Source organism: Stenella coeruleoalba, assembly GCF_951394435.1.
Source record: "Stenella coeruleoalba genome assembly, chromosome: 20".
Taxonomy (NCBI): Eukaryota; Metazoa; Chordata; class Mammalia; order Artiodactyla; family Delphinidae; genus Stenella; species Stenella coeruleoalba.
In genome coordinates this window covers 42,804,013-42,816,058 of record NC_137166.1, presented here as the reverse complement: position 1 = coordinate 42,816,058, position 12,046 = coordinate 42,804,013, and the positions used below count along the sequence as shown (strand labels likewise).

The window sequence follows — 12,046 nt, the reverse complement described above, 5'->3', positions numbered from 1 at the left end:
TGCCCTGGAGGCCCGGTCCCCAGGAAAACTGAGGCTCCTGGATCTGGAGGGGGTGTAGAAGGTGACTGGGCTCACGAGAGAGACTATGAAGCAAGTCCAAGAATCTTTATTTCATGAACAAAACTACTTGTGTAAAGAGAGACGAGGCTGAATGGGCCCCTTTCGAAGTGGCCACAATCCAAGGCTGGTGAGAGACGGCGGGTTGGGCTGGGGCGAGAGTGCATCACAGGGAGAGGAGACCCCAGGTCCAGCCAGAGGAAGCAGGAGGGGAAATGTCGCTGCGGGTCGGAGCGGGTCCCAGAACCCCCCGTCCCGAGCTGTTCCAGCCCATCATAACCCTCACCGGGCGGGGAGGGGGCGGGGAGGGGCTGGGCCCCAGTAGTGCGCGTCCAAAGCGGCCAATGTGTGCAAATCAGCAAGAAAGAGGGGTGCGGAGCCGCTGCCCCCACCTCACCGCCCCCTCCCAAACAGGCAGCAGAAGCAGGCATGGGGGCAGCGGCAGTATTGCTTTACCCATCATGCACGGCGCGGGCGGGTGATGGGGCAGGAGGAAGAGGCTGGATTCGGGGTGTGAGCCAAGCCCCCTGCCCTCTCCCACCCTGGAGGCTCCGTTGGCAGGACTTTGAGGCTTGTGGAGGCCCAGGAATGGCCAACCCCCATTGGGGGCAGGCTGTGCCCGGATGTTCCCCGTTAGGGCTGGCTCTTCCTTGAGGCGGAGCCCAGGGCCTAAAGGTGAGGGAGACACAGGGCATCAGGCACCTAATGGCTGACACCTCCCAGGCCCTCCAGCCCCTGCCTGCCCAGCCCACCTTACCGGGGCTATTCGGCCACCTGGACGCCCGTACAGTTCTCTTTGCTTTCTGAGGTGATGGCCAGGTATTCTGAGCTGTGGGGGCAAAGGTCAGGGGTACAGCAACCCCACCGTCGGTCTGGCCCACCCCCCGGAGGCCAAGGAGGGTTGCGGTCTCTGTCCCAGGTGCACAGGGCTCCAGTCAGAGAGAAGAGGGGGCTGGCTGGCTGGCTCCCAGGGATCCTAAAGAAGCCCAGGCTGGGGCTTGCAGTCCTGAATGTGAGGGAGGAGGTATCTGGGGGGTTAGGCTCCTGGGTTCTAGCGGGGAAAGGGGTTGAGGGCCTGGTGTCTGAGTCTGAGGGAGCAGGGACTGGGAGGTTCAAGGGCTAGGGCCTGGAGTCCTGTATCTTTGGGGCAGAGGATGCTGGGCCCGAACCCTGGGTCCTGACAGAAGTGGAGGCTGAGAGTCTGAGGGGGGAGGGGCTGGGACCTCATCCCATCTCTGACACCAAATGGTCCCCTCTGGGGAGGACCGGCAGATGGCGCCCTGGGCTGCTCCCCTGCCCACCTCCCCACTCAGCTCATGCTCCCCTCTGGGAAGCGCTGGCTGTCCTGGGCCGCCTCTCCCCCTCCTCAGCGACCCTACTCACGCGTTCTCCTGTGCAGCAGCCTCCGTGGCAGCGGCGATCTTCTTGTAGCAGTAAACCATCTCTGCCACGAACCATATGGTCAACACCACGATGAGCAAGTACATCATGATCTCAGACACGATGGACGCCATGTCTCTGTTGGCTGCAGGGGCCGGGCAGGGTCAGGTGGCAGCCTGAGTGTGCCTTGAGCCTGCTGTGCAAGCTTGGGCAAGTGGCTTGACCTCTCTGGTCCTGGTCTGCAAACGAGGCCAGGCTGCTTCCCTAGAGCCATCGTTGTTACTGTGATTCTCAATAACCAGCCTTGGACGGGCTTCGGGATCACCCTCAACCTGCCTCCCTGTGTAACTCGAGGGTCCTCTGTGTCATTCAGGTGGTTGTAGGTGCCCAAGAGCTGTAGCTCTACAAGGAGAAGACTCAGGTTCAAATCCTGGCTCTACCACTTGCCAGCTGTGTGACCTTGGGCAAGTGACTCAACCTCTCTGGGTCTCCGTTTCACCAACTATAAAAAGTGGAGGGCTTCCCTGGTGGTGTAGTCGTTAAGAATCCACCTGCCAATACAGGGGACACGGGTTCGATCCCTGGTGCAGGAAGATCCCACATGACACGGAGCAACTAAGCCCACGTGCCACAACTACTGAGTCTGCAATCTAGAGCCCGCGAGCCACAACTACTGAAGCCCGTGCGCCTAGAGCCTGTGCTCCACAATGAGAGAAGCCACTGCAACGAGAAGCTCACGCACCGCAACGAAGAGTAGCCCCCACTCGCCGCAACTAGAGAGAGCCTGAGCGCAGCAACGAAGACCCCACGCAGCCAAAAATAAATAAATAAAATAAAATCCCCAAATAAAAATAACAACAAAAAATGATTTTAAAAAGTTCATAATCACAATATCTCTTTCATGGGAGTGTTGTGAGAATTAAACAAGCTCTAAAAATCCTTAGAACTGTACCTGACATATACATAGCATTTGATACATGTTTACTATTATTAATATTATTACTGTTATTATTGGGGCAGTACAGCACAGTAGTTAAGAGCAGGGGCTCTGAGACCAGACTGTCAGGGTTCAAATCTTATCTCTGCCTCTTACTAGTTGTGTGACCTCAGGCAAATGACTCCACCTCTCTGGGCCTCTATTCTCCTTCTGTAAAATAAGGATGATAATACTCATGCCTTCTCACAGGGTTGCTGGGAAGAGAAAACGAGTTAACATCTGTAACATGCGTGGATGTGCCCACAGTCAGCACCGCGTTAAGTGTTGGCTATTCGCTGACGTTTTCTGGAAACACTCTATCCTTTCCGCAGCCCTGGCTCTTGCCAACACCAGCTTCCTTTCATTGAGCCTAAATTTAAACTGTAAAGGGAGCGCGTTCAGCCAGGGGACCAGAGCGGAAGGCCACTGTGGCGTCCTCGGCCGGATTTCGCAAGTGTCCACTCCTCATCCCTGGTCCCCTCCTTCTGGATGGTCAGGATCTCATTTTCCCCGCTGTTCCCATGTGGTCTTCCTCCCCTGGGAGTGGGCACTTTCTGCTGCTACACCCGGTGCAGCTGGCACCAATGTTTTCTGGACCACAGGGAAGGGCGGGTGCAGGGCTGGATGCTTCTCCCCTGCTTCCCTGCAGGAGGAGCTGGGGACAGGGTTCCACACCTCAACTGTTTGTTCGTTCTTTCACTCCAAAGATACCATGAATGTGTCCCATGCAGTGAATGCATGCTCTCAGCCAGGCTCTGTGCTAAATTCTTTACCTGAGCATCGCTCTGACTCTTTGAAACAACCCAAGGATAGAGACAGTCCAGGCTTCCCACGTCAGCTGACCTCCGGAAGCACACTGAGTTGAATATATGTTGGGTAAAGCTCAATCATCGGAATTCTCACCCCTGCTCCTGGAACTCAATGCCCAAACGGATTTAGGTAATCTGGTATCTCCTGCTCTCCCAATCGGATTAGGACAGTGACAGGTATGGGCTCTGTAGCCCATTTGCAGGACAAGGTCACTGAGGCCCAGAGAGGGCAAAGTGCTGGGCAAGGATGCACAGCCAGGACTGCACTCAGAGTCAAGATTCAACCCTAAGTGTAACCGACTGTAGGGTCCAAGCTCTTATCTGCTCTGGAAAGCTTCCCCAGCCAAAGAGAAACTTGGAAATGGCTGGGAAATGTCCAGTGCAGTCTCCAAGGACCCACACAGACATCTCAGGAGGTGGGACTCCTCCACTTTACAGATGACGAACTGAGGCAGAGGGGTCACACTGAGGGGCAGAGGCACCTTCTCTAGGGAGACCTCTGATTTCTTCAGAAACCCCAAATCCTCTGAGAGCTTCACCTGCCTCCCCACACAGGCAGCCACCAGATCTGAAGCCCAGCCTGCACCTTTGCAGGCCGGATGTCTCGCCAGCCTCAGCGACTGCTTCACCTCAACACCTGCTCCCTTCATACTGGGTGTGTCCAAATAGAATTAGCCAGCTTGGCCCCAGCTGCCAGCCCCATCCCTGGTGGGGGACCCCCAGGTGCTTCCTACCATCTTCTGCACCCCTGCCAGGTCAGTGAAGGTCTCACCACCAGCGCCCACTGCCCCTCATTTGGAAATGACTCAGCTCATTGCTGAGGGGTCATTACCAGGAGGCAATACAGACTGATGGGTAATGTTGAAACTGCAGTAAGACAGTGGATTACAATATAAAAAGAATATAGCATGGCCAGTGATGCTAACAATACAATAATATCACGGGGAATGAAAAAAGTACTGTAGAGTGATATGTAATGTTAAAAATAGCAATGCTGGGACTTTAGTGGTGGTGCAGTGGTGAGAGTCCGCCTGCAATGCAGGGGACACGGGTTCGTGCCCCGGTCCGGGAAGATCCCACACGCCACGGAGCAGCTGGGCCCGTGAGCCATGGCCGCTGAGCCTGTGCGTCCGGAGCCTGTGCTCCGCAATGGGAGAGGCCATAACAGTGGGAGGCCCGCGTACCGCAAAAAAAAAAAAAAAAAGCAATGCTGGGACTTTCCTGGTGGCGCAGTGGTTAAGAATCCACCTGCCAATGCAGGGGACACGGGTTCGAGCCCTGGTCCAAGAAGATCCCGCATGCTGCGGAGCAGCTAAGCCCATGCACCACAACTACTGAGCCTGCACTCTAGAGCCTGCCAGCCACAACTACTGAGCCCATGTGCCACAACTACTGAAACCTGCGCGCCTAGAGCCCGTGCTCTGCAGCAAGAGAAGCCACCAGGATGAGAAGCCCGCGCACCACAACAAAGAGTAGCCCCTGCCCGCCACCACTAGAGGAAGCCCGTACACGGCCCTGAAGACCCAACGCAGTCAAAAATAAATAAATAAATTTATAAAATAAAATAAACTTAAAAAAATATATCAATGCTACAGTATGTTGTCACTTTGGCAGCACATATACTAAAACTGGAATGACACAGAGAAGATTAGCATGGCCCCTGCGCAAGGGTGACACGCAAATTCATGAAGTGTTCCATATTTTTTGGCGGCCGTAATAACTAATGACAAATTCATGGCTAGTGATATATAAAATAAAATTTTCTTTAAAAAAAATATTACAGTATGATTGGTGATAATAAATATATACCAAGTAAAAATTTTAAATACTACAATATGATTGATAATATTTTAGAATACTATAGCATGGTGGCTAATGATAAAAATGTGATAATATGGTTGATAACATTCAAAATACTCTGGTATGATGAACTATGATAAAAAGTTATACGTCTGCTAATGTGAAACAGTATAGCATATAGTATAATATAAAATACTACACTACAGTGAGTAATGTTAAAAAAGCAGTACCGTAATGTGGTGGATAAGAAATACTGGGGTATGGTGGAGGATGCAGAAAATACAGGCTCTGGGAAGATAACAGAAGGAGTTCTACGTTACATAAATATAAGAACACAGGCTCTGGGGGACTTCCCTGGTGGTCCAGTAGTTAAGACTCTGTGCTCCCAATGCAGGGGGCCCGGGTTCCATCCCTGGTCAGGGAACTAGATCCCTCATGCCACAACTAAGAACCTGCATGCCGCAACTAAAAAAAAAAAGAACCCACATGCTGCAATGAAGATCCCACGTGCCACAACTAAGACCCAGCGCAGCCAAATAAATACATAAATATTTTTCAAAAGAACACAGGCTCTGGGAGGCAGTATAATGTGGTAGATAACGTTAAAAAACAGAGACTCTACTAGGTCACGGGTGTGCGTGAGCCCAGCCTCCACCATGCAGGTGAGGACAGCATTGTGAGCAAGGGCTGAGCCACAGGGTGGAAAGAACCTGGATGCCTGAAGGGCATCGTGGAGCCTCCCCACCGCCTGACCCTTCACCTCAACACAGATTTGAGAGACAGGACTGACAGAGATTTTAAGCCACAGTATTTGGGGTGTCTTTGTTACAGCTGTCCCCCCAACTCATGAGGGCAGGGCTCCATCCTCTACATCCATGGGCGACTGTCCACCCAGCATAGTGACCTATTCCAAAGAGTCGCTCAGACGTGTCTCCTGAATTGAATTCTGCTGGATCACTTTGACAATACACTGAAAAATGCTAATTATCGGGGCTGCCCTGGTGGCGCAGTGGTTGAGGGTCCGCCTGCCGATGCAGGGGACGCGGGTTCGTGACCCGGTCTGGGAGGATCCCGCGTGCCGCGGAGCGGCTGGGCCCGTGAGCCATGGTCGGCCACTGAGCCTGCGCGTCCGGAGCCTGTGCTCCGCAACGGGAGAGGCCACAACAGTGAGAGGCCCGCGTGCCGCAAAAAAAAAAAAAAAATGCTAACTATCAAAAGAAACCCACAGGCTCTGGCTGACAGAGTATAGTGAATCATGCCAAGAACAGAAACAACAGTCACACGGGCTTGGCTGGGTTCAAATCCAGGTCCCAGCTCTGTGACCTTGGCCATGTAATCTTATCTCCCTGAGCCTCTATTTCCCCATCTGTAAAATGGGGATAGGAAGAGCCTCTACCCAACAGGGTGGGTGGGAGGATTCAATGATGGACTCCATGTAGGGCGCTAAAGCCAGCACCCCTCTCAGGGAAGGGTGGGCCAATGCACGTTGCCCGTGATGATGTGTGTGCACTGCAGGCCCCTCGGGGCTCACGTGCCCTGCTCTTTGGTGGCCCAAGGTCTGGGATACCTCCCTGACTCTCTAAGCCAATGGGTCATAGGGCCCTGGAAAATTCCAATTTACACCCAATCAGAAGCTAGTTCAGGAAAGGGGTTCAAGGCAGCTGAAGCCAAAATGATGAAATGGTTCAACAACACCTTATATCTCTGCTGCTCGGTGTGGGCCCAGACCTGCAGCCTTGGCCTCGCCTGAGGGCTTATTGGAGATGAAATCCTGGGCCCAACCCAGATCTGCTAAGTCAGGATTGACACATCAGCAAGACTGCCAAGTGGTTCGTGCACACAGTCAAATACGACGAGCACTGCTCTAGGAGACGCTCTCCTATCTCCTGCGCCACGTGACAGAGGGAGGCAGGGCTGAGGCTACTTGACAGTCAGACGCACCACCACCATTGCCCCCGTGTGCCGAGGCCCTGCTGTGACAGACACACCAGCCACTGACACCCAGCAACTCGCTCAATCCTCACCAGCTCCCTGGGACATAAGAATGGCTCCACCAACACCAGGAGAGACAGATACTATTATCATCCTGTTCGCTACAGGACGATCCTTCGGCTCAGAGACAGGGAGGCACCCGCCTGGAGGTCACACAGCGCAGGTGGCAGAGCTGAGTTATGCGCCCAGCACTTCCACAGGACAGGCCCGCTGTGACCTCCCCGTGGCTGAAGGGAAATGGAGGCCGGAGCTGGACTCCAGGAAGGAGGTGCTACTCCCCGCCCCCGCTGCCCAGGCGCAGAGCCAACCCGTCTCCTACTGGCCATCTGTCCCTCCATCTGGCTGCCCGTGGGCCCGACTCACCTTTGTTCACCACCTCAAGGTGGATCTTCTTGACGACGCTGGTGTTGTGCTCGTAGTTGTCAAAGAAGAGCAGGCGGTACACGTGGCACTCGTAGTCGCCCGAGTGGTTGTAGGTGACGTTGGTGATGAAGATGGACAGGTCCTGCAGGTCCTTGGTGCCCCGGCTGCCATTCCACACCACACGGCCCTCAAAGCGCTCATCCTCCTCCAGCTGCAGCACCTCGTTCTCATAGCGCAGGATCTGGGGGCAGGGGGAGCGGGGTCACCGCTGGGCCACGTCCCCCACCAAGACCTCTATTCTGTCCCGAGCCCTGACACACACACATGCTGACACATGCGTTCCTCAGTTATCCGCCCAAGCCCCCACGCGGCATTCCTGGCCTTCATTCTCTACCATTCTTCCCCGGCCCCCAGACACGCTCCCCAGGCGGGGAGAGAGGCAGCCTGATGCCGGCTGCTGTAGACCCCAATTCTCCAGCAGGCCCTCAGAGTTTATGGCGCCCCCTCATATGTAATTCAAACTACACGGAACAAAAAGGAGGTCAAAAAAGTTCTGTTTCCTTCTGTGACGACCATCTGAGACATTTTTGCTCGCACTAAACAATGGCAATGACATTGATTGGGTGCCAGGTGCAGGAACTCAATCAATCCTCATGCAAACCTCAGAGCTAGAGACCACCTGCCCCCCATCTTTTCAGAGGCAGAAACGGAGGTTCAGAGAGGCTCAGTGACTTGCCCAAGGTCACCAGTCGGTCATGGTGGAGCTGGAATTTGGATCCAGGTCAACAGTGATAGCACATTATTGCAAACAACCAACCAACCCCTACCGGAACCCTGCCCCCGCCAACTCCCACACAGACGCCCACCCTCCACCACCCTGCCAGGCTCCCACACACCTTGACGAACTCCTCTGTGCCCTTCTGGCGGAAGGTCCACTCCGTGAAGGTCTCGGCAGTGGTCTCGCTGCGGCGCTTGCAGGAGATGCACAGAATTTTGAAGGTCATCCCATACACGGCCTCGGTCTCTGAGTCCACCTCCACACAGCCTCCCCAGGCTGAGGACACTGCGGGGACAGCAGGCTCAGGTCGAGCCAGGGCACCCATCACCCTTGGCAATGCCAGGCTCGCTGGCTGTTAGTTCTTGGGCCCCTCGGAAACCATCTGTTTCCCCTCAATAATGATCAGGAATGGCCAGAAGCAGATGCTGAGCCTGGCCCTGCCACCTGCTACGTGCCCTTGGCAAGTCCCTCATCCTCTCTGAGCTTCAGTTGCCCTCTGTGAATGGTGAGGGAATCGATCGTCTTTGCTTCTGGAGGTGCTGGGCAGGTTCTTTAGGGTAGGTAAGGTCGCAAGGGGTCTGGCACACAGGACACCCCCAATTAACAGGGCTGTTACCGTGGTCAGTAGCTCAGAGTCTTTGCTACCCAAGTACCCCTTCTTCAGAAGGCCACTTGCCCAAAATACTGCAGCGTGTAGGTGGTGGGACCAGATTTCCAGCTGTGCTAAAAGTTCAAGGTGGCGGTGTCAGTTCTACCATTATTGCTCTGTAAGACCAGCCAGCCCCAGAGAAATGGGTTGGGAGAAGGCAAGGCCTGAGAAGGAGGTGGGCACGGGAACCAGGGCAAACCCACACTCCAGCCCTGCTCCCCAGTCCCATAAGTTCCTGTCGTCCACCCCCACCCCAAGCTTCTGCCTCAGCCCCCTCTGCTCCCAGGCTCCTCACTTCCTAAAGCCAATCCCACCTCCTATTAGCTTCTCAAAACTCTCAGAGCGCTTTCCTGCCCCAGGGCCTTTGCACCCTCACCGGATTCCAGTCCGTTCGAGTCCCTCCACATTCTTACCTGCCACCTCCTTCCTGCTCACTAGCTAATGCTCTGTCTCTCCAGCTCTGGGGCTTTTCCTTTGTCCCTGATTCTTTCTGCTGTTAATCTTGGGGTTTTCTGCCCTCCTCCTCTGCTGTCTCTTTCCATCTCCCTGAACGCCTCTGTCTTTGTCTCCCCCTCTTTCTCTCTCTAGGGGTCTCTCTAAAGGTCCCACCACTTTGTGTCCTTTTCCCAGGCTCAGACACGCTCTCCCGGCCTCTCGCTCTCTCACTCCACCTCTCCCTGTCCTTTTTAAACTCCATCTCTTCCTGTGTCTACCTGTGTCTCCATCTCCTTCTGCCTCGCTCAAGTTTTTCCTCTCTCCACCTCTCAGATTCTTAACTCTCTCACCTCAGTCTCTCTCAGGCACACTCTGCTTCCCTCTCTCTTGGCTCCCCCCTTACTTCCATCTCTCCAGTCTCCCAGCGGAGCGCTCAGGAGTTCTTCTGTGTCTCTTGCCCGTTCCTTCCGTCTCCATCTCTCCCAGTCTCTCCTTCTCTCCGTCCCAATCTCCGGGCGCCGCCTCCACCCCCGTCCCAACCCCCACCTCCCGCGGCTGTGGGTGTCACATTGCAGCCTGCGGGGCTCCGGGAGCAGCTGACTCCGCGTTTCCTCGCCCCCGGCTGGGCGCCCGCAGCCACCAACCTGTGCCAGCCCGGCCCCCGCCCGCTCGCGCCCACCCGCACCTCCGCGCCCTCCAGAACCCCGCTGCCCGCGCGCACAACTTCTGAAGAGGACTTAGCCGGGCCGGGGGATGGGGTGAGGGCGGCCCCCGCCCGCGGCCGGGAGTCCAACGCGCGAATCCCGCCGCCCGGCCAGTGCTCCAGCTGTGCCCCCCGCCGCGCGCGCCCCCAGCGCACTCACCCAGTGCCGCGCCGACCACGAAGGCCAGCAGCGTCCCCATGGTTGCGCTGCGCCCCCTCCCGTGCCGCCGGTATTAACAGCGGGGCGAGAGGCGGCGGGACCCGGCGGCGGTCAGAATGTCCCCGGGAGCGCGCGGGCGCAGCAGCTGCGGCTCTGGGACCGGCGAGGGGGGGAGGAGGGGGGGCGCGGCCCCCCCGCTCCGGTTACCGCCGGGGGCCCAGCCCCGGAGCCCGGTGTCCGGGCATCCCCGCCGCCGCGCAGGCGGCGGCTGCTGCTCGGGCTGTTGCGCTGGCGCGCGCAGCCGAACACATTCGCCAGGTGCGCGGACCCCGGCCCCGCTCCGGCTCCGGCGCGCCTGGGCGCGGGCCGCGGTCTCCTGCGCACTGCAGCGGCGGCGGCTGCGGCCACAGGAGGGAGGAGGGAGAGGGAGAGGGAGGAGGGAAAGGGAGGAGGGAGAGGGAGAGGGAGAGGGAGGGGGCGGGATGAATCACCGCGGGGGGAGGGCGCGGCTGCCCAGCCTTTGCCGCAGCGGCCCGGGAGTCGCCCGCTGCACCGGCCTCTCCCGGTGGCGCAGGGACCGCGGCTTCGGGCGTGGGGCGCGTGGTCTGGTTGTCCGACCCCTCCAGACTCCGGGGAGCCCCAGTGTTGGAGTCTGGGAGAGGTCACCCTCAGAGTTACAAGAGGGTTTGGAGAGCGGTTTGAGGGCAGAGCTTCGGACTTCAAATTATGGAGGTCATCCCCATGGGATCTCGAGGGGAACTTGGCTGGGACCTCCAAGTGACCTCCCCCTCAGACCCCTGGCACTCCGGCCTGGAGGTCACTGTGTGGGAACCCAAGTGGGCATGGGGGGGTGTCAGGCTAGGGCTACCCATAATACTCCAGACCCCTCTCAAGCAGGATGGGCACCCTGGATCCAAACCAGAAAGTCGGCTCTGGGGATTTGAGGCGCCATGTTTCTAGAGGAAGGCCCTTCAAGACCCCGCTACCCTCTTTTGTCTCTGACGTCATCTTCTACTCGCCTCTCCAGGCCACTCCCCGCTGCTGTCCAGGTCCCTGCTGTCCCCAGTACACCAAGCTCATTCCCACCTCAGAGCCTTCACCCTTGCTCACCTCTGCTTGGGCCACTCTTCCCTTAGGTGACCAAGGGGCTCACTTCCTCTCCTCCGGCAGCTCTCGGCTCTAACGTCACCTTCATCAGGCCCTCTGTCCACTCAGGACCAACTGCCTCCGCAGTCCCTTACTTGACCTCCTTTACTAGTTTTGTTTTGTTTCTTTTCTACAGCAGTTGTCACTACCTGACATTATACTCTTCTTTATATAGTTTTTCTCCATTCACTGCTTGTCCCTCCAACCCTGGAAAACAAGCTCCCGCAGGGCGAGGACACTGTCCCGTGCACCACTGCGTCTCCAGCACCTTCCACCGTGCCTGTCACATTGCAAGTACTCAATAAATATTCGTCAAATGAATAAATAACCGCCAAGCACAGAGCCCTTCTGGTACGCTGGATTCACTTCTACCTCCCCAAACATTTACTGCACTTCCATTATTAATCTGCATTTTACAGACAAGGAAGCTGAGGCTGAGAGGGCCACTCCCTTGCCTAGGGTCATGCAGCTGGTCTCAGGTGGGTCTGGAATCCTGCCGGGCGACGGCAGGGGGCTTGTCTGCTAAATGGAGAGGATGAGGGGCGAGGCTCCGTCAAGACCAGGGTGGGAGACTTTTGGTTGAGGGTTGCTCCTCAGGTCCTAACCTCCAGTTCTGGGTGGGGTGAAGTTCCAGAATCTCCCCCCTGCAGCCTTGCCAGGTGAGAGGAACCAAGGGTGGGGCTGGCCCGGGGCAGAGGGAGAGGAAGCCAGGGACACCAAGCCAGTGACACCAAGCCAGGGACACCAGATACCTTTGTGATCTGGGCCTTTGTGCCAGCACCTCCTAGGCTGTGAAAT

The 12,046-nt window shown here is 56.6% G+C and overlaps 1 protein-coding gene across 2 annotated transcripts; it reads right to left on the bottom strand.

The window, feature by feature from the left end:
* Positions 1 to 137: 137 nt before the first annotated feature.
* On the bottom strand, positions 138 to 10,504 carry SCN1B (sodium voltage-gated channel beta subunit 1). Of its 2 annotated transcripts, none has more exons than XM_079907583.1 (6): positions 10,103 to 10,504; positions 8,274 to 8,440; positions 7,378 to 7,618; positions 1,441 to 1,582; positions 815 to 886; positions 138 to 726 (listed from the first exon to the last, which is right to left on the bottom strand). In XM_079907583.1, exons 1-5 carry the CDS (start codon positions 10,140 to 10,142, stop codon positions 820 to 822), a joined length of 657 nt encoding a protein of 218 aa, XP_079763709.1. In that variant the 5' UTR covers positions 10,143 to 10,504; the 3' UTR covers positions 138 to 726; positions 815 to 819. The 2 variants fall into 2 exon arrangements, with proteins under 2 accessions (XP_079763709.1, XP_079763710.1); XM_079907584.1 differs by lacking the exon at positions 10,103 to 10,504 and adding an exon at positions 9,643 to 9,746.
* Positions 10,505 to 12,046: the final 1,542 nt, after the last annotated feature.